This window comes from Engystomops pustulosus, chromosome 4 (genome assembly GCF_040894005.1).
Source record: "Engystomops pustulosus chromosome 4, aEngPut4.maternal, whole genome shotgun sequence".
Classification (NCBI taxonomy): Eukaryota; Metazoa; Chordata; class Amphibia; order Anura; family Leptodactylidae; genus Engystomops; species Engystomops pustulosus.
The window spans coordinates 221,796,666-221,817,160 of NC_092414.1; the positions used below are offsets into that span (position 1 = coordinate 221,796,666).

Consider the following 20,495-nt stretch of genomic DNA (forward strand, 5'->3'; position numbering starts at 1 on the left):
CGTGTCAGTATCGGGCTGCTAATAGCGTTTAGCAGCCCGATACTTACTAACTGATGCCTGCGGGGGCCCCTGTAGCCTGTCATTGTGTGTAGGGCCGGATCTACAGCGCCAAACGCCGGGGCCCCATAGAGAGAGGGCTGATCCCGGGGCCCGGCGCAAGTGCTCGAGGAGCGCCAATGTAGATCCGGCTCTGCCCTTATCAAAAGAGCTGTGTCAGGCTAATTTTTCGGGTGTTTCACCAGATACGTTATGGAACTTGGTCACTATGTCGCCACCATGCTGTGTTATCGACTAAATATACCGTCAACCTTTTGTTCACATAGGAAATCATTTCAGCGCTTCTTGCTCACCTCCTTTGGTGAAACCTGAGTCCATTTAGGGTATGTCGCCATGCCACTCTCTAACCGGCCGCTGCTGCTGCTGCCTCTGCGTGCCGTCCCCTATAGTGTCAGGGTCAATTATTGGATGTTTTAGATGCTATCTAGCTTCATTCTGTCACTCTGTCATGGCCATGCTGTTGCCCATAATTTTGGCATAATGGTGCGATTAAGCAGCCTCAGAGGCATCCATGCATGCTGCCCCTGCTGTTTCCTGTCCATTTCCGTGGTGTTTCCATCCTTTTCTGAGGTTTCCAGAGCCCCAGCCTCTCACACATTGGGATTGGGTGTAATGTGAGTCCCAGCCTCTCACACATCGGGGGCTGGTGTAATGTGAGTCCCCGCCTCTCACACATCGGGGGCTGGTGTAATGTGAGTCCCCGCCTCTCACACATCGGGAGCTGGTGTAATGTGAGCCCCAGCCTCTCACATATTGGGATTGGGTGTAATGTGAGTCCCTGCTTCTCACACATCGGGGTATAGTGTACTGTGAGTCTCCACCTCTTACTCATTGTGTGCAGGTGTAATGTGGGTGCCCAGGTCTCACATATCTGGGGCTGGTGTAATGTGAAGACCCACCTCTCAAACATCAAAGAGTTAATTAACTTAAGTCTCCTTAAAGGGGTATTCCAGGAATCAACATAATTCATATACAAATGGATCCTTAAAATATAAGCTAATATATATTTAGTTGTTATTTAAAATTTTACTCCCTTAAGCAGAAAAATGCTGTGGACATACAACATAATGAAGAATTAAAATGCTACTGGCCCTTTAATCTGTCCTCTGATTTCCTCTGTGCGGAGCAGAAACAGGACAGAAGATGGCCGCTGGTCACATGTCCACATCACATGTCCTGCAGCTACCTGGGCAGGTCATGTGATCATCACTACGTTTCAGAGCAAGAAAACCTGTTAGATCATCACTGGGAGCAGAGCACAAGAGGTAGGAGGAGTTACTGAAAACAAACAGATCATGGGACTTGTAGTTTCCAGTGGCTGCCATCATGGTGATAACTCCATATAATTTAGACAGGCCAAAAAATATAGTGAATCATTAAATCAAACCATTAAGCTCCATTATAGAGCTTAAATAGTTAAAGTTTAAATAGTTAAAAGCTCTGTTATATTCATTTATTTATAGCATCATGGGCTTTTGTATCAGATATGAAGATTGGGATTTTTATTCTTGCCTACAAAGTTTTTTTCAAATATCTAATGCTCCAAATGAAGTTCTCACATTTGGTAACTTTGGAGCTTTTTTTAAAGTTTTTGCACAAATTTAAATTTTTGGCACCTGTCACCAAAATTGAAAAAGACCGACGTCAAGTAATTTTTCCTGGGGAATGTGAATCTGTAATTAAAAAATGAGGGTTCCCGTTCAAGATTTTTAAGTTGCCCCTGCCCCACCTCCAGGGGGTGCGAGTATAGGGCCCAGTTTAGTATCAATGGATAGATATTTTTCAAAATATTTGACACATATATTTTTAGTTTTTTTGATCTGATGTGCATTTCACGAGAAATTCTACCATCCCAAACTTTTGTTACATCCTTTATATCCATTAGTAAAACAATCCTCTGTTTCCCTTTTCCTCCCAATGTCTCTGTCTGAGCTCTTTGGAGTAGAAAATGCACCTCTCTTGCAGTTGCGGATTACAGCTTCATGTAGCCCATCTTATCGGTGACATAGTGCCAGTCATTTCAGTTTAGATTTTAGATTTTCTGAAATTCAGCATTTTTTTAAATTTAAGCTGAAATATGTTTAATATGATACAATACCATAAAGAGTTTACTATGATAAAAGTGCTTTAAGTTTTTGAAAAGCTTCACGAAAGTCTTTGTTTTTAAGGGTGTAAATGATGGGGTTAAGCAGTGGGGTCAGCACAGTGTAGCCCAGAGCCAAGACCTTACTCAGGGTCAAGGATTCTCCTTTTGTTGGAAACATATAGACAATGATTATTGTGCCATAAAATACTGAGACAACAATGAGGTGGGAGCTACAGGTGGAGAAGGCTTTATGTCTTCCGGTATGGGATGGGATCTTCAGGATGGTGATGACAATGTACACGTAGGACGTCACTATTACTAGAAAAGGTAAGATTGCAAATAAAAATCCAATTGTAAGGACCCATGTGTGCAGCATGGAGGTATCGGAGCAGGAGAGCTGCATTATGGGTTCAATGTCACAACAGAAATGGTCAATAACATGTGGTCCACAGAAATGTAAGTTATTTATAAAAATAGCATCTATTAGTGTCACCAAACCACACAGAAGCCAAATTATATTTACTGATGTCACACAAAATGAATGACTCATAATAGAGTGATAATGGAGGGGGTTACATATGGCCACATACCGGTCATAAGACATCACCGACAGGAGAAGACATTCTGAGAGCTCAGAGGTAACAAAAATCACAAACTGGATGATGCAGCTGATGAGAGTGATAGTACTTCCTCCATACAGGACGGTGTGAAGAAGGACAGGGACAATGTCTGTGGAGACTAGAAGGTCACACAATGACAGCTGTGTAATGAAGAAGTACATGGGGGACTGAAGGGTTTTACTCACTAGATACAAGACCATGATAAGAAGGTTTCCTGATATTGTCCCACAGAAGATAAGAACCAGGAGGGAGAAGAAGGAAAATGTGAAGTTTTGAAGATGAGTAAATCCCAGAAGAAAGATGGAGGTCACATTTTTTATGAAGACCATCTGGAGAAAGGGAAAGAAACATGGAATGTGATTGAGGAGAGAAGATGCAAGTTGCCTGCTCTCCACTTCAAAGCTTATTAGAAGCTATACAAATCAGCAAAAGCAGGTCTGATAACATTAAACTACTGGAGTCCTATTATTTAGTGTCTGTGAATTGTCTGATCCGTTTTAGTAGAGATGAGTGAACTGATTTGAACAAAGTAGAATTGGAGCCGAACATTGGAAAAACTTTGTCATGACAGACAGACCTTGCAGGCTGAGGGAATTTGTTCTGTGGGGGTGGCCTCTGCCCCTATGGCCAAAGATGCTGAGGTTGCCTGCTGTCCGTCGTTACTGCTGATCCAGCAAGAGTGAATGGTTTTATGGCTGTAGGTTTGTTATCAGAGGTGATGGTGTTGCTGTGAGTGGAAGTGTTGCAGTGAATGAGGGGGCTGTTGTGAGTGGGGGTGGCCGCTGTGAATAGGGGGGATGGTGGTATGGAGAGAGGTATTGCTTGGACTAGTGGTGCTGCTATGGTGGGAGGTGTTGCTGTAATTGGGGAGGTTCCTGTGAGTAGAGATACTGGTGTGGCTGAAGGTGAGTAGAGCCAGGAGTAGACCCCTCTTAATGTTTTGACTGAAATGATCAGGGAAGAGGAAGTCAGCCTAGCGATTGAAGGGCTTGCCCTCAAGAAATCGCCAGCTCTGGATGGCTTAACATCCTAGTTTTATAAGACCCTTAAGGACGCCTTGGTTCCTCTCTTAACTGAGGTATTCAATGAGTGTCTCGGGCACTCTGCCAAAGTCAATGAGGAGGTCTGCTGATCATCCTGTCAAAGGGTAAGGACCGAACTCGTATTGAAAACTGGCGTCCCATAGCGCTTCTCAATACGGACAGAAAGGTTTTGGCAAAGGTGCTGTTTAATTGGCTGGTGCAGTTTGCAGCCCGGCTCCTTCCGGGGGCCCAGCACTGCTCTGTTCCAGGCCACAATACATTTAGTACTGTGATCTGTGTCCGGGAGGCAGTGGAGCATGGTAGGGCTGGTAACTGGAACGGGTACTTGCTGTCCTTGGATCAGGCAAAAGCGTTTGATCGGGTTAACCACGAGTACTTCTGGTCTGTCCTTCTGAGGTATGGCCTGCCGGGGGAGTTAGTCAATTGGCTAAAGGTTTTGTATGCAGGGGCAGAGAGTTTCCCGCTTGAGAACGGTTGGATTGGCGTCTATTTTGAGGTTCTTTCTGGAGTCTATTCTTTCAGCTGTTATCGGGAATTCGGCTGAACCTAATCAAGAGGGAGGTAACTTACCGCACAAGGAGACAAGGAGGGTTGTGTATGGTCAACCCTGTGGTATTCCTAGTGAATACCTTTCTTAAGATCAATGTAGCAAACCTCTGGAAAGAGAGGGCTCCTGGGAATAATCCTGTAGGGGATGGTTTCGGCCTTTCTTCCAGGAATGGGAGACAGGAGGAGAAGTAAAGGATCTTCATACACCTCATGGGCATCTTCCCGCTTCTGCTACCCCAGTTCTGAAGGTGATTTGCCGGTGGTGTCTGGGAATGTGGGAGATCAGGACCATGTCGAGGAAACTCCTTGACAAAATGGTTCTGTTTGCCCTTTTACAGAAGCCTCTGGCCCTCAGGGATTCCCCAGGTCGGGATCTTGGGGTTGGTTTAGGTCTTTTGAATTCCATCAGGATCCCCTTGAAATTTTGGGACGTGGCTTGGCGCTGCTTCCATGGAAAGCTGTGTGTGAGGGACAATCTGAAGTGTAGGAGCTCTGAGGAAAGGGGTTGTCCCCGGGAGGAGTGCGGTGGCCTGCTAGAGAGCATGGACCACTTCCTGCTTCAGTGCCCCTTTAACACAGAGGTGTACAACAGGGTGGGTGCTTCCATCCATTGGCCCGGGTTGGCCGGTCTCTCCTATGCGGAGTGGAGCATTCAGAGGCCTGGGTGGCCGGGACAGCTGCACGTTATTCCTAGTCAGTCTAGTGGTCAGGTACCACACGTGGAACGCACGGTGCTTAGTGTCGACGCAGTGTAAAATCCTCCTGGTGGATAAGGTGGTTAGGAACATTCTGGGTGACCTGGTGACGGTGCGCTCTCTGGAGTATGAGAGGCTGGGCACGGGGAGGGCCTCTCTCCTTTGGAGGGGGTTCTCCTTTAATGTCCCTTAGTCCATCATCTCCTCTCCTGGTGTTGGTCTGATGCTGCACAGTAGATTTTTGTTTTGTGTTCTGAGCATAAAGTGATGTAGGGCTTGCAGGCGCCGAACCTTTGCTTTATGTGGTTTGTATTTGTTTAGAGATTTGATGTGTGTCATAGTGTATTGTTCTATATAGATTTTTATAGTATTTGTGTATATAAGGAGGTTTGGGGTGTAGGGATAAGGTTGGGTGGGGGATGACGGGATTTGGACACTATGATCCTGGGCACTGGTCTGGACTAATCAAAGCAGACTTTGGACGTTAGACCAGTGTCTGGGTGGGAAGGTGATGGGCGTGGGATTTAGTTAGTTATATTTAATGTGCTTTTTTTCCTGTTTATGTCTTTTTTTGCTGTGTATTCTGTATATATTTACTAGAGAAATAAAAAATAAAAATGTAAAAAAATATATAAAAAATTAATTTTTTTTTTTTTTTTGTGGTGGGACTGGGTGAAGGTTTTGCTTTTTAATGCTAAGTGTATGGTTTGTGTGTGGCTGTGCCAGGAGGTTTTCATAGGTCTTTTAGTTTATGATATTGTTTAGTTGTTGTTATTATTATTATTATTATTATTATTATTATTATTATTATTATTTTGTTTTATTTTGCCAGAAGTTATGGCTTGATTTATATTTATAATTGTAATGTTTTTCATTTTTTTATAAAGAAAATAAAAGAGCTACAGGGTCAGTACAGGATAAGTTATGTCATGTATGTACACAGTGACTGCACCAACAGCTGAATAGTGAGTGCAGCTCTGGGGTATAATACAGGATGTAACTCAGAATCAGTACAGGATAAGTAATGTCATGTATGTACACAGTGACTGCACCAGCAGCAGAATAGTGAGTGCAGCTCTGGAGTATAATACAGGATGTAACTAAGGATCAGTACAGGATAAATAATGTCATGTATGTACACAGTGACTGCACCAGCAGCAGAATAGTGAGAGCAGCTCTGGGGTATAATACAGGATGTAACTCAGGATCAGTACAGGATAAGTAATGTCATGTATGTAGACAGTGACTGCACCAGCAGCAGAATAGTGAGTGCAGCTCTGGGGTATAATACAGGATGTAACTCAGGATCAGTACAGGATAAGTAATGTCATGTATGTAGACAGTGACTGCACCAGCAGAATAGTGAGTGCAGCTCTGGGGTATAATACAGGATGTAACTCAGGATAAGTACAGGATGAGTAATGTCATGTATGTACACAGTGACTGCACCAGCAGAATAGTGAGTGCAGCTCTGGGGTATAATACAGGATGTAACTCAGGATAAGTACAGGATAAGTAATGTCATGTATGTACACAGTGACTGCACCAGCAGAATAGTGAGTGCAGCTCTGGGGTATAATTCAGGATCAGTACAGGATAAGTAATGTCATGTAGACAGTGACATAAAATGTGTTCAAATTATGAATTCTTCATTTCCCTAATAAAGTCTGTTTAATGAGGCAAAGAATAGTCTGGCATGTTATATGGAAATATTCTGAAACATATAAATAATTTGATGATTTTACACTTTGTAATCAAACATTTTTATTCATCTCACTTATCAGGCACTTTCTCCATCTGGTATAATGTACATGGCATCAATTCTCTATAATACATTTTTTTTTCATAATGTCTTTTGTGAGTTTGAAACTGAACTTAATTTGGTTCAGGATGATATCAGTGACAGGACTTACCCCAGCTTCATCTGGTTTGTGCATATTATATTTATCCATTATCCAGTATAAAAATACAGAAGGAAGAAATGTTTTCTTAGCTCACTCCTTGAATGACTGTGCAAATCCTTCATTTCTCTCCTATAGAATAAACAAGCCTGGTGCTCGGACCAGTAAATGTATAAGGCTTCAGATACATCCAGTTTATAACATGAGTGATCTGTATCCGGAGGCCCCAGAGAGGTCTCCACCAGCCTCCCCTGTGTATAGTATCTGGAGGCCCCAGAGAGATATCCACCAGCCTCCCCTGTGTACATCTGTAATTCACACATTACTTTAAAGCTAATTGACCAATTACGGCAACAAATGCAGATGATAAAAACAATAATTGTGAAAAATAGGATTACGATTTCTCTATTCTAACTTTTTCAAGTAATGGACATTCTATTATGCTCAAAACCATTAGTTCGATGATGTTGGTTTAGGCCCTGTTCCTATTCTAGCCCTAGGACAAGTAAATTTTCCTTTAACTAAGTAACGGTTGACAGTCCCTATGGAGAGTTGACCCTTGATGCAAGTGCTACTGTAATATAAGGAGCAGATTCAGGAACACAGAAGACATTGGGCCCCAAGACTGAACCCAACAAAGGCCATATTGGCTTGCCTCAAATGCCCTAGGCGGTTGGGAACAACTAGAAGACAGTCCCTCTCTACACCAAAGTGCCAATTATGGACACTGTGTGAAAAAAGGAAAACAAATAAGAAGAATTGACAGAACTGGATCACAACAGATAGGGCAGTGCAGTACAAAAACACTAAACAGGACACAGGTCAGGAATAGCAAGCCAAAGACAAGATACCAGAAATCAAAGATACAAATATCAAGAGAGTCATGGATCTGGTAAGAAAACTTCATTAACCAACAGTGAATAAAGGGTAGGCAGAACATTTATGTGATCTCAATCACCTGGACTTACTGGTAATTTGGCTACAGCTCAGAGATCCATGTAGCACATTGAGCAGGAAAGGAGTGTGAGGCCGTGAATTTTCTGGTATTAATTACTGCTGGACCAAGCTTGGCTGCAGAAAAAAAACAGGTGAGGTTCTAAAACTGCACAGTAAGTAAACCCATGTTCACACTACGGAGAAAGATAAAATCAGCACCTTCAGGGTCCTAAACTATGGACTGAGGATTCAGCTGACACAGATGTTACAGATACATCTTTAAATAAATTCAAGCACAAAAACTGGCACTTTGCTGATCTTCAGCAATCAGGTGCATGATATCACCAAGTGAATGAGGGAACTTTCCATAAATTATCATGATCAGCAATGATAAATGGATCGTCTCTTCACATCGTTGTAGATATGGGTTTAAGAGGCTATTTTGAAACAGGCAAATTCACAGTGGATTTCCCATCGAACACCCCAATTCTTTGAGATATTATGAAAGCACTTCACATTCATGACAGTGCATTTATTGCAAAGCTGAACATGTATAGTGTGTGGAAGGATCATCAGGAGAAGGCATCTACTCTATAAAAGAACCTTGCTTTTGAACCTTATTGGACTCTGCTTCTTTTGTCTTTTTTTTAAAGAGCAAGACTAGTCAACATCTGTGACGTTCTACACCCCCTGGAGTTACAAAAGGTTGGTTAACTACGGTTTTCACAGACAATCAAGGAGGCTCAGAAAGAGAGAGACAGGGTTCCACACGACTACAACCCCAAAGGCTGAGATATTTTTTTTTTTCACAACCTCTTGTTAGATATAAACCCAGTTGTAACAGCAATATATTGGGCCAGAAATCAGCCCAGGTAGCTGTGAATGGAGAAAAAAGAACAAATCAGGATTAATTTGGATATTTAAATGTCTATAAAAAGCTATATAATTGTACAGTGGACAGAGTTACCAGATTGAGCTTGGAGTACAAAACTAGTTTACAAATGAACAAAGAAAACTAGTTACAATGTGTCGCTGCCAACAATGGAAGGAAAATGTGTTCTTAGGGCTTCCTCCAGCACGTTGTTTGGCATTACCTTCCCCGTAGAAGAGCAAAGAACTTAAAGGATTCAGGGTTTTAATTAAAATTATTTTCAAATTTCTCTTTATTAGATTTTTTAAAAAGTGTTAAACGATACAACAAGTATGTGAAATTTACAGCCAATGACAACAAATAATGAACAATAGAAGAAGAACAATACAAACATCTGTAACGGTGCAATAACAATTCTGATAGTAGGACAGCAACTCCTATTTATAACACACATGAGGCGGTTGGTTTTTATATATTTTTGGCTGCATATCCGTATCGAGTTCCAGGTTCTGTTAAATTGTTACATGCAATCTTAAGGAACACATAATAGAATTAGATATTGAAATGTTGTTATTTACACACTATGTACCAAAAAGTGACATAAAGGAGAAGTGGGGAGCAAAGAGTATGCATCCAGGGAGACCAGATTTTAACAATTTTGGGGCAGTTGTGGTTACTGTAAAAGCAAATCTCTTCTCTGCACAGCTGAGAAACCTTGTTGACCCAATGCCACCATTTTGCAGCAATAATCAATTGTATTTATAACACCTTATTATAGTTATGTGGCCAAGAGGTGGGTGTTGAGTTTAAGCAGAGGATCTTTTCATTCAAAGCCGGCACTTTGGGGCATATGACTAAATTGCAGAGGCTATTGCTGTCCAAAGGGTTGGATTACAGGCAGTCCCCCCATAAGAATGTGCCTCTACTCTGTTGGCATCTCCAGCATTGATCAGTAATATTGGGATCATAGTGATGGGGAGATTTTTCTAAGATGCATGCAGCAAGAGCAAGCAAATTCAATATGAGGTGCAAAGGAGAGGTTGGAGTCCAGCACAACACTAAGACAGTGGGCCTGCTGCCTCGATGCTATAGTAATCTCACAGACCAAAGTGGAGAGGTCAGGGTTTGGTCGGTAAGTAGATGGAAAGACAAAAAGTTCAGACTTAAAAAGATTAAGCTTCAGGAAGAGAGAGGTCAGGATATTAGAGACAACACGGATATTACAATGTAAAATTACTACATCTGACCTAAAACGGAAACAAGGGCTAGCAACAAAAGAACTTCAGATTTTGCAACATGTTAAAAGTTATGTTCTATAAAATAATTTAATTTAATATTCTTTAATAATTCACCAAAAAAGAGACAATTATCACATATTATTCAGATAAAGTAACACAAGTGGCTATGTAATAAGAAAGATTATATGTTACATAGAAATAATAATGCAACGAGTATAAGCCAAGGCCCCTAATTTTACCAGAAAAACCTGGGAAAACCTATTGACTTGAGTATAAGCTGGGAGTGGGAAAGGCATTGGTCACAGCCTCCCCATTATATAGCCTGCCGGACCCTGCCCCATAGTATATAGCCAGCATCTGCCCCCCAGTATATAGCCTGCCAGGCCATATCCCCCAGAATATAGCCAGCCCACTGCCCCAGTATAAAGCCAGCCCCATGTCCCAGTATATAGCCAGCCCCCTGCCCCAGTATATAGCCAGCAGCGGGGGAAGCTGGAAAGGTGAGTTTTGATATTTTTTTACTCGAGTATAAGCCGAGTTTGGGTTTTCAGCGCCTTTTTTGTGTGCTGAAAAACTAAGCTTATATTCGAGTATAAGCCTAGTAACACATGATAGTATATGGGACCATGAGCAAAGTGAAAAACTCACAACTAAAACATGAAGTGGATTTGGTGCCAATTTTCGAATATACTTTTTATATAATTCTGCTTTCTACTGTCCGGACTTAAAGGTTTTTTAACTTTTGCAGACATTTCTTTTTATGGGAAATAAATTAGTGTCTATCACAAGCCCAATATGGGCCTTCACGTCCGCGACCTTAAGTGCTCTCAGTGTTAAAATGCTTGCATGCTGCAGTAAGTAGGGACTGTGTTGGTTCAAGAGGTAGAGGACGTTTTCATAGACATAATTACGGGGAAGCAATGTCATTGCCTGCTAGATGGGTGTTCAATGAATGGCTACACTTCTGGGGTATAACTTAATAAGTTACCCGAAAGTCCGATACTTTTTTTTAAAACCGTTATTATTCATAATTAGACATACAATATTTTATAAACCACATTCAGTTTTTCCCTCTCAGTTTCCCAGTCAGTGGGTAGTAGCGCACCATCTATTTTTACTTACTTAGACAACCATCTCTCCTTCCTCCTAATTTCTTCACCTAAATCCAAATATTTAAATTTTTTATCATTTTTTACCCTTTCAAATAGATTTTCCCATTCTTTCAAAATAGGAGATACAGAAGATTTATTCCATTTTAGAATAATAATATATCTAACAATAAACAATGCCCTAATGATCCACTTATACCTCACAGCATAACATCTGGAGATGGAATAAAATTCATCTGTATTTTCTTAAATATTTCTACATAAATCCATTCCTTTTATAGATTTATTTTTCTACAGCTTCATACCATGTGCAAAAAAAAAAAAATCAACATTTATTTGATCACTTTAAGACACCGTACTTCCCTCCCTTTCTTAAACTTACTAAGCAATTGGGGCGAATAGTAGCCGATATACAATCTTAAATTGAATTATCTTAAAGCTCTAGACATTGATATGTTTTCAACATTATTCAAGACGTTAGTCAACTGTTTATCATCAAGTGAACCAATATCTTTAGTCCATTTAGTTCTACTAATATGATGGTCATTAGATAAAGAGGCCGAAAGAAAATATTTATATGTTTTTGAAAGTGGTCTTCTCACTTCCCTCAGATTCAACCTAAACTCAATGGGGGAGATGTCTCATTAGGCGGCTCCTTGCGATAGTTCTATGACGGCCTTTGGAGCTCCTCTGCTTTTCAGATTTATTAAACTGGCTTGGGCCCTTTAATAAATCTTTTGGTGGCCGAATGTACGTCCCCATGAACAGCCGTGTGAATGAGCTCTAATGCATAGATGACCTTTAAGATACCTATATTGTGAAAGCTCCCTCCAAAAAACACATTTCAATGGTGGTAATAATTAGTTTATTTTTTTACATCTTTCGACTATGAACAATAAATGGAGACATCAATTTATATTTTCCAAAATAGTCCTTGTACGGCTTTTACAATATCTTTATTCCTTAAACAGTATATTATTGAGTTGATAAAAGGGGTGAACATGATATACAACAGAGATAAGACTTTACCCATGCTTGACGATTGTCCTTTTGTTGGGAAGACATAAACACTTAGCAAAGTCAAATAAAATTTGGAGACCACAGTGAGGTGGGAGCTGCAGGTGGAGAAGGCTTTCTGTCTATTGATATTTGATGCAAATATTTATGCTCATAGCACAATGTAATGAATGGGTTAAAACGAGACAGCCTCGGGTCTTCGGAAGACCCAAGGCTGCCATGGTGATGGATCGCCACTCCCCGATGACGTCACAGGGAGCAACGATCCGCGGCAAGATGGTGGCACCCATGCACAGCCATCTTTTTTAAGCCGCCGCAATCTGGTGTTACCGGTAAGCCTTTGCTGCAATATGCTAGAAAGCACTGACGTGTCTAACTTCACCAACTTGAAAAAATTTCAGGTAAAAAAAAATGTAAGAGTTTATTTAGATGCAATGTAAAAATACATTTTAAAAAACATTTTGGATGTAAAATGTTTTTTTAGGCACAGCAAAAGCTGTGCAAATTTTGACAAATGGAAAAAAACTGCTGATTGCAATTTCTTTTTTTTATAGGATCATTTTTAATAAAATAAAACCTGGCTAGAGATGAGCGAGCACTAAAATGCTCGGGTACTCGTTATTCGAGACGAACTTTTCCCGATGCTCGAGTGCTCGTTTCGAGTAACGAGCCCCATTGAAGTCAATGGGAGACTCGAGCATTTTTCAAGGGGACCAAGGCTCTGCACAGGGAAGCTTGGCCAAACACCTGGGAACCTCAGAAAAGGATGGAAACAAAACGGAAATGGACAGGAAACAGCAGGGGCAGCATGCATGGATGCCTCTGAGGCTGCTTAATCGCACCATTATGCCAAAATTATGGGCAACAGCATGGCCATGACAGAGTGACAGAATGAAGCTAGATAGCATCTAAAACATCCAATAATTGACCCTGACACTATAGGGGACGGCATGCAGAGGCAGCGGCAGCAGCGGAAGGCTAGAGAGTGGCATGGCGACATACCCTAAATGGACTCAGGCTTCAAACCAATGGGTAGCAGAGAGGAACCAAAGAAGGTGAGCAAGAAGCGCTCAAATAATATTGGTACATGATAAAAGTTTGCCAGTATATTTTGTGGATTACACAGCAGGGTGGCGACAAAGTTAACATGGAAGCCATGAAAACAATCCAAAATTCTGCCTGACACAGCTCGTTTGATAAGGGGACGATGTATGGAGGCAGTGAACTAGTAGTAGATTAAAGGTACTGCAGTTAAAACTATGTTAGTTGGTTCTTGGCATGGAGCTGGCGCTCCGCTGCCAGGCGAGCTTTCGCCAATCCAAGCCCCTGTCTCTAGGCTACTCCCCAAACAGCACTTCTAAGAACCTTTCGGATAAGATCAAGTGTAGTAGCGTTCTTATAAGTTTGGGATATGGCGGGTGAGGGGAATGTAAACATCTGCGCAAGAAGCGCTGAAATAATATCCGTAAATGAAAAAAGTTTGCCAGTATATTTTGTGGCTTACACAGCAGGGTGGCGACAAAGTTAACAAGTTTGATGTGGAATGCCCTGCAATAGCTCTTGGGCGGTGTGCCTTTTATCACCTAGGCTCAGCAGTTTGAGCACCGCCTGCTGTCGCTTAGCAACGGCACTGCTGCTGTGCCTAGAGCTACTGACTGATGGCGCCATGCCCACGGATGGTAATTCGGAGGAGGAGGAGGTGGAGGAGGGGTGGGAGGATTTGGAGGTATAGTAGGCCTTTGAGACCTGGACCGAGGTAGGCCCCGCAATCCTCTGCGTCGGCAGTATATGACCAGCCCCAGGGTTAGACTCGGTCCCAGCCTGCACCAAGTTAAGTGTAGTAGCGTTCTTATAAGTTTGGAATATGGCGGGTGAGGGGAATGTAAACAGATGCGCAAGAAGCGCATGATGCGCATGGAGCTGGCGCTCCGCTGCTAGGCGAGCTTTCGCCAATCCAAGCCCCTGTCTCTAGGCTACTCCCCAAACAGCACTTCTAAGAACCTTTTGTATAAGATCAAGTGTAGTAGCGTTCTTATAAGTTTAGGATATGGCGGGTGAGGGGAATGTAAACAGATGCGCAAGAAGCGCATGATGCGCATGGAGCTGGCGCTCCGATGCTAGGCGAGCTTTCGCCAATCCAAGCCCCTGTCTCTAGGCTACTCCCCAAACAGCACTTCTAAGAACCTTTTGTATAAGATCAAGTGTAGTAGCGTTCTTATAAGTTTGGGATATGGCGGGTGAGGGGAATGTAAACAGATGCGCAAGAAGCGCTGAAATAATATCCGTAAATGGTAAAAGTTTGCCAGTGTATTTTGTGGATAACACAGCAGGGTGGCGACAAAGTTAACAACTTTGATGTGGAATCCATGAAAACAACCCAAATTTCGGCCTGACAAACCTCGTTTGATAAAGGGACGATGTATGGAGGCAGCTATATGGACGACTTTTGGAGGTAGCAATGGAGACAACGTGTGGAGGCTGCTATGGAGACAATTCAATTTGGATAGTGCCTGTATGTGGCAGTCCAAAAAATTTTTCAAACCAGAGGAGCAGGTAGGTGGCCCTCCAGAAAAATGGAATAGATTGAGTGCCTGTATGTGGCAGTCCAAAAAATTTTTCAAACCAGAGGAGCAGGTAGGTGGCCCTCCAGAAAAATGGAATAGATTGAGTGCCTGTATGTGGCAGTCCAAAAAAGTTTTCAAACCAGAGGAGCAGGTAGGTGGCCCTCCAGAAAAATGGAATAGATTGAGTGCCTGTATGTGGCAGTCCAAAAAAGTTTTTAAACCAGAGGAGCAGGTAGGTGGCCCTCCAGAAAAATGGAATAGATTGAGTGCCTGTATGTGGCAGTCCAAAAAAGTTTTTAAACCAGAGGAGCAGGTAGGTGGCCCTCCAGAAAAATGGAATAGATTGAGTGCCTGTATGTGGCAGTCCCAAAAAATTGTTTAAAACAGAGGACCGGAAAGGTGGCCCTCCAGAAAAATTGAATAGATTGAGTGCCTGTATGTGGCACTCCCAAAAATTGTTTAAAACAGAGGACCGTGTCGGTGGCCCTCCAGAAAAATTAAATGCATAAAGCATTTAATTTTTTTTAAATGCATATACCTAGAGCCAGTGGGCCCTGTCAAAAAACAGCCAGTTTCCTCTGCTTTACTGTAGAAAGAGGAGGAGAAGGAGGAAAATGAGGAGGAGGAGGAGTGGATAAATTATTCAGGTTGAGCTTCCTTCACCTGCTGGAGATTTGAAATTAGGAGAAATCCATGCTTTATTCATCTTGATAAGCGTCAGCCTGTCAGCGCTGTCAGTCGACAGGCGTGTACGCTTATCGGTGATGATGCCACCAGCTGCACTGAAAACCCGCTCTGACAAGACGCTAGCGGCAGGGCAGGCAAGAACCTCCAAGGCGTAGAGCGCCAGTTCGTGCCACATGTCCAGCTTTGAAACCCAGTAGTTGTAGGGAGCTGTGTGATCATTTAGGACGATGGTATGGTCAGCTACGTACTCCCTCACCATCTTTCTGTAAAGATCAGCCCTACTCTGCCGAGACTGGGGACAGGTGACAGTGTCTTGCTGGGGTGACATAAAGCTGGCAAAAGCCTTGTAAAGCGTACCCTTGCCAGTGCTGGACAAGCTGCCTGCTCGCCTACTCTCCCTCGCTACTTGTCCCGCAGAACTACGCACTCTGCCGCTAGCGCTGTCAGAAGGGAAATACTGTTTCAGCTTGTGCACCAGGGCCTGCTGGTATTCATGCATTCTCACACTCCTTTCCTCTCCAGGGATGAGAGTGGAAAGATTTTGCTTGTACCGTGGGTCCAGGAGAGTGAACACCCAGTAATCGGTGCTGGAATAAATTCTTTGAACGCGAGGGTCACGGGATAGGCAGCCTAGCATGAAATCTGCCATATGCGCCAGAGTACCAACGCGTAAGAATTCACTCCCCTCACTGGCCTGACTGTCCATTTCCTCCTCCTCCAACTCCTCCAACTCCTCTTCTTCTGCCCATACACGCTCAACAGTGTAGGACTCAACAATGGTCCCCTCTTGTGTCTCGCCAACATTCTCCTCCTCTTCCTCCTCATCCTCATCCTCCTCCACCTCCACCTCCTCCGATATGCGCTGAGAAACAGACCTAAGGGTGCTTTGGCTATCAACAAGGGAATCTTCTTCCCCTGTCTCTTGTGAGGAGCGCAAAGCTTCCGACTTCATGCTGACCAGAGAGTTTTTCAACAGGCCAAGCAGCGGGATGGTGAGGCTGATGATGGCGGCATCGCCACTGACCATCTGTGTTGACTCCTCAAAGTTACTCAGCACCTGACAGATATCAGACATCCACGTCCACTCCTCATTGTAGACTTGAGGAAGCTGACTGACCTGACTACCAGTTCTGGTGGAAGTTGACATCTGGCAGTCTACAATCGCTCGGCGCTGCTGGTAAACTCTGGATAACATGGTCAGTGTTGAATTCCACCTCGTGGGCACGTCGCACAACAGTCGGTGAGCGGGCAGTTGGAGGCGGCGCTGCGCTGCCCTGAGAGTGGCAGCATCTGTGCTGGACTTCCTGAAATGCGCACAGATGCGGCGCACCTTCGTGAGCAAATCAGACAGATTGGGGTATGTCTTGAGGAAACGCTGAACTATCAGATTTAACACATGGGCCAGGCATGGCACATGTGTCAGTCTGCCGAGTTGCTGAGCCGCCACCAGGTTACGGCCGTTGTCACACACAACCATGCCTGGCTTCAGGTTCAGCGGTGCCAGCCACAGATCAGTCTGCGCCGTGATGCCCTGTAATAGTTCTTGGGCGGTGTGCCTTTTATCGCCTAGGCTCAGCAGTTTGAGCACCGCCTGCTGTCGCTTAGCGACGGCACTGCTGCTGTGCCTAGAGCTACCGACTGATGGCGCCATGCCCACGGATGGTCGTTCGGAGGAGGAGGTGGAGGAGGGGTGGGAGGAGGAGGAGGCATAGTAGGCCTCAAACACCTGGACCGAGGTAGGCCCCGCAATCCTCGGCGTCGGCAGTACATGACCAGCCGCAGGGTCACACTCGGTCCCAGCCTCCACCAAGTTAACCCAATGTGCCGTCAGAGATATATAGTGGCCCTGCCCGGCAGCACTTGTCCACGTGTCCGTGGTCAGGTGGACCTTGTCAGAAACGGCGTTGGTCAGGGCACGGATTATGTTGTCTGACACGTGCTGGTGCAGGGCTGGGACGGCACATCGGGAAAAGTAGTGGCGGCTGGGGACCGAATACCGAGGGGCGGCCGCCGCCATGAGGCTGCGAAAGGCCTCGGTCTCTACTAGCCTATAGGGCAGCATCTCCAGGCTTAGCAATCTGGAAATGTGCACATTAAGGGCTTGGGCGTGCGGGTGGGTTGCACTATATTTGCGTTTCCGCTCCAGCGTCTGGGGTATGGAGAGCTGAACGCTGGTGGATGCTGTGGAGGATCGTGGAGGTGACGATGGGGTTTTTGTGGCAGGGTCCTGGGCAGGGGGCTGACTATCAGCTGACACAGGGGAAGGAGCAGTGGTGTGCACGGCCGGAGGTGAACGCGCTTGTTGCCACTGAGTGGGGTGTTTAGCATTCATATGCCTGCGCATACTGGTGGTAGTTAAGCTAGTAGTGGTGGAACCCCTGCTGATCCTGGTTTGGCAAATGTGGCACACCACAGTCCGTCGGTCATCCGGTGTTTCCTTAAAGAACCTCCAGACTTCTGAAAATCTAGCCCTCGCCGCAGGAGCCCTCGCCACGGGAGCTTCACTAGTTGACACATTTGGCGCTGATGCACCAGCTCTGGCCCTGCCTCTCCGTCTGGCCCCACCACTGCCTCTTCCAACCTGTTCTGGTCGAGGACTCTCCTCCGTCTCAGAAGCACTGTGTTCACCCGGCCTCTCAACCCAGCTTGGGTCTGTCACCTCATCATCCTCCGATCCCTCAGTCTGCTCCCCCCTCGGACTTCCTGCCCTGACAACAACTTCCCCACTGTCTGACAACCGTGTCTCCTCATCGTCGGACACCTCTTTACACACTTCTTCCACTACGTCAACAAGGTCATCATCACCCACAGACTGCGACTGGTGGAAAACCTGGGCATCAGAAAATTGCTCATCAGCAACCGGACAAGTGGTTTGTGACTGTGGGAAGGGTCCAGAAAACAGTTCCTCAGAGTATGCCGGTTCAAATGGCAAATTTTGCTGGGAGGGGGTAGACTGGGGGGGAGGAGGCTGAGGTGCAGGAGCTGGAGGAGTGCCGATTTCGGTGACATGGGTGGACTGCGTGGAAGACTGACTGGTGGACAAATTGCTCGAAGCATTGTCGGCAATCCACGACATCACCTGTTCGCACTGTTCTGGCCTCAACAGTGCTCTACCACGAGTCCCAGTAACTTCAGACATGAACCTAGGGAGTGTAGCTCTGCGGCGTTCCCCTGCTCCCTCATAAGCAGGTGGTGTCTCACCCCGCCCAGGACCACGGCCTCTGACCCCTGCAGTAGTTGGACGCCCACGTCCCCGCCCTCGTCCTCTACCCCTAGCCCTCGGGTTAAACATTTTGAAAATGAGAGTTATAACTTGTATTTTTTTTTTAACTTTTTTTTTTTTTTTTTTTTTTGTGTTTTTTAGTTTTTAAAACCAAACGATGCTATCCTATTGCTATGGCTATTTTCTAGCCAAGTATTACAGCACACTACTATGCCAGATGAGATGACGCTGAGTTATGAAAAAAATAAACGTAAAATAAAAAAGGAAATGGCAGACTGTGCCTAGTTGAAATACAACCCCGGGCCCTAATAAATTTTCCCACTTCGGTCTTTGCGATGGATATGTGCGTCACTAAAACACAGTGGTCGCAAGTCTGACTCCAAATTGCTCCCAATTTGATAGTAGATGCACTGCAGCAAGTACAGCCACCAGCAGATCAACCAGAAATCAAATATATATAACGCTACTGTAGGCGTAATTAAGACGTTTGTATTCTCCTATGGCTATTTTCTAGCCAAGTATTACAGCACACTACTATGCCAGATGAGATGACGCTGAGTTATGAAAAAAATAAACGTAAAATAAAAAAGGAAATGGCAGACTGTGCCTAGTTGAAATACAACCCCGGGCCCTAATAAATTTTCCCACTTCGGTCTTTGCGATGGATATGTGCGTCACTAAAACACAGTGGTCGCAAGTCTGACTCCAAATTGCTCCCAATTTGATAGTAGATGCACTGCAGCAAGTACAGCCACCAGCAGATCAACCAGAAATCAAATATATATAACGCTACTGTAGGCGTAATTAAGACGTTTGTATTCTCCTATGGCTATTTTCTAGCCAAGTATGAAAGCACACTACTATGCCAGATGAGATGACGCTGAGTTATGAAAAAAATAAACGTAAAATAAAAAAGGAAATGGCAGACTGTGCCTAGTTGAAATACAACCCCGGGCCCTAATAAATTTTCCCACTTCGGTCTTTGCGATGGATATGTGTGTCACTAAAACACAGTGGTCGCAAGTCTGACTCCAAATTGCTCCCAATTTGATAGTAGATGCACTGCAGCAAGTACAGCCACCAGCAGATCAACCAGAAATCAAATATATATAACGCTACTGTAGGCGTAATTAAGACGTTTGTATTCTCCTATGGCTATTTTCTAGCCAAGTATTACAGCACACTACTATGCCAGATGAGATGACGCTGAGTTATGAAAAAAATAAACGTAAAATAAAAAAGGAAATGGCAGACTGTGCCTAGTTGAAATACAACCCCGGGCCCTAATAAATTTTCCCACTTCGGTCTTTGCGATGGATATGTGCGTCACTAAAACACAGTGGTCGCAAGTCTGACTCCAAATTGCTCCCAATTTGATAGTAGATGCACTGCAGCAAGTACAGCCACCAGCAGATCAACCAGAAATCAAATATATATAACGCTACTGTAGGCGTAATTAAGACGTTTGTATTCTCCTATGGCTATTTTCTAGCCAAGTATAACAGCACACTACTATGCCAGATGAGATGACGCTGAGTTATGAAAAAAATAAACGTAAAATAAAAAGAAACTGGCAGACTGTGCCTAATTGAAATACAACCCCGGGCCCTAATAAATTTTCCCACTTCGGTCTTTGCGATGGATATGTGCGTCACTAAAACACAGTGGTCGCAAGTCTGACTCCAAATTCCTCCCAATTTGATAGTAGATGCACTGCAGCAAGTACAGCCACCAGCAGATCAACCAGAAATCAAATATATATAACGCTACTGCAGGCGTAATTAAGACGTTTGTATTCTCCTATGGCTATTTTCTAGCCAAGTATTACAGCACACTACTATGCCAGATGAGATGACGCTGAGTTATGAAAAAAATAAACGTAAAATAAAAAGAAACTGG

The 20,495-nt window shown here is 44.0% G+C and overlaps 1 protein-coding gene across 1 annotated transcript; it reads right to left on the minus strand.

Moving 5' to 3' along the window:
- Window positions 1–2,168: 2,168 nt before the first annotated feature.
- On the minus strand, window positions 2,169–7,002 carry LOC140128714 (olfactory receptor 11A1-like). The gene is made up of 3 exons (XM_072150412.1): window positions 6,964–7,002; window positions 2,720–3,092; window positions 2,169–2,461 (listed from the first exon to the last, which is right to left on the minus strand). Exons 1-3 carry the CDS (start codon window positions 7,000–7,002, stop codon window positions 2,169–2,171), a joined length of 705 nt encoding a protein of 234 aa, XP_072006513.1.
- Window positions 7,003–20,495: the final 13,493 nt, after the last annotated feature.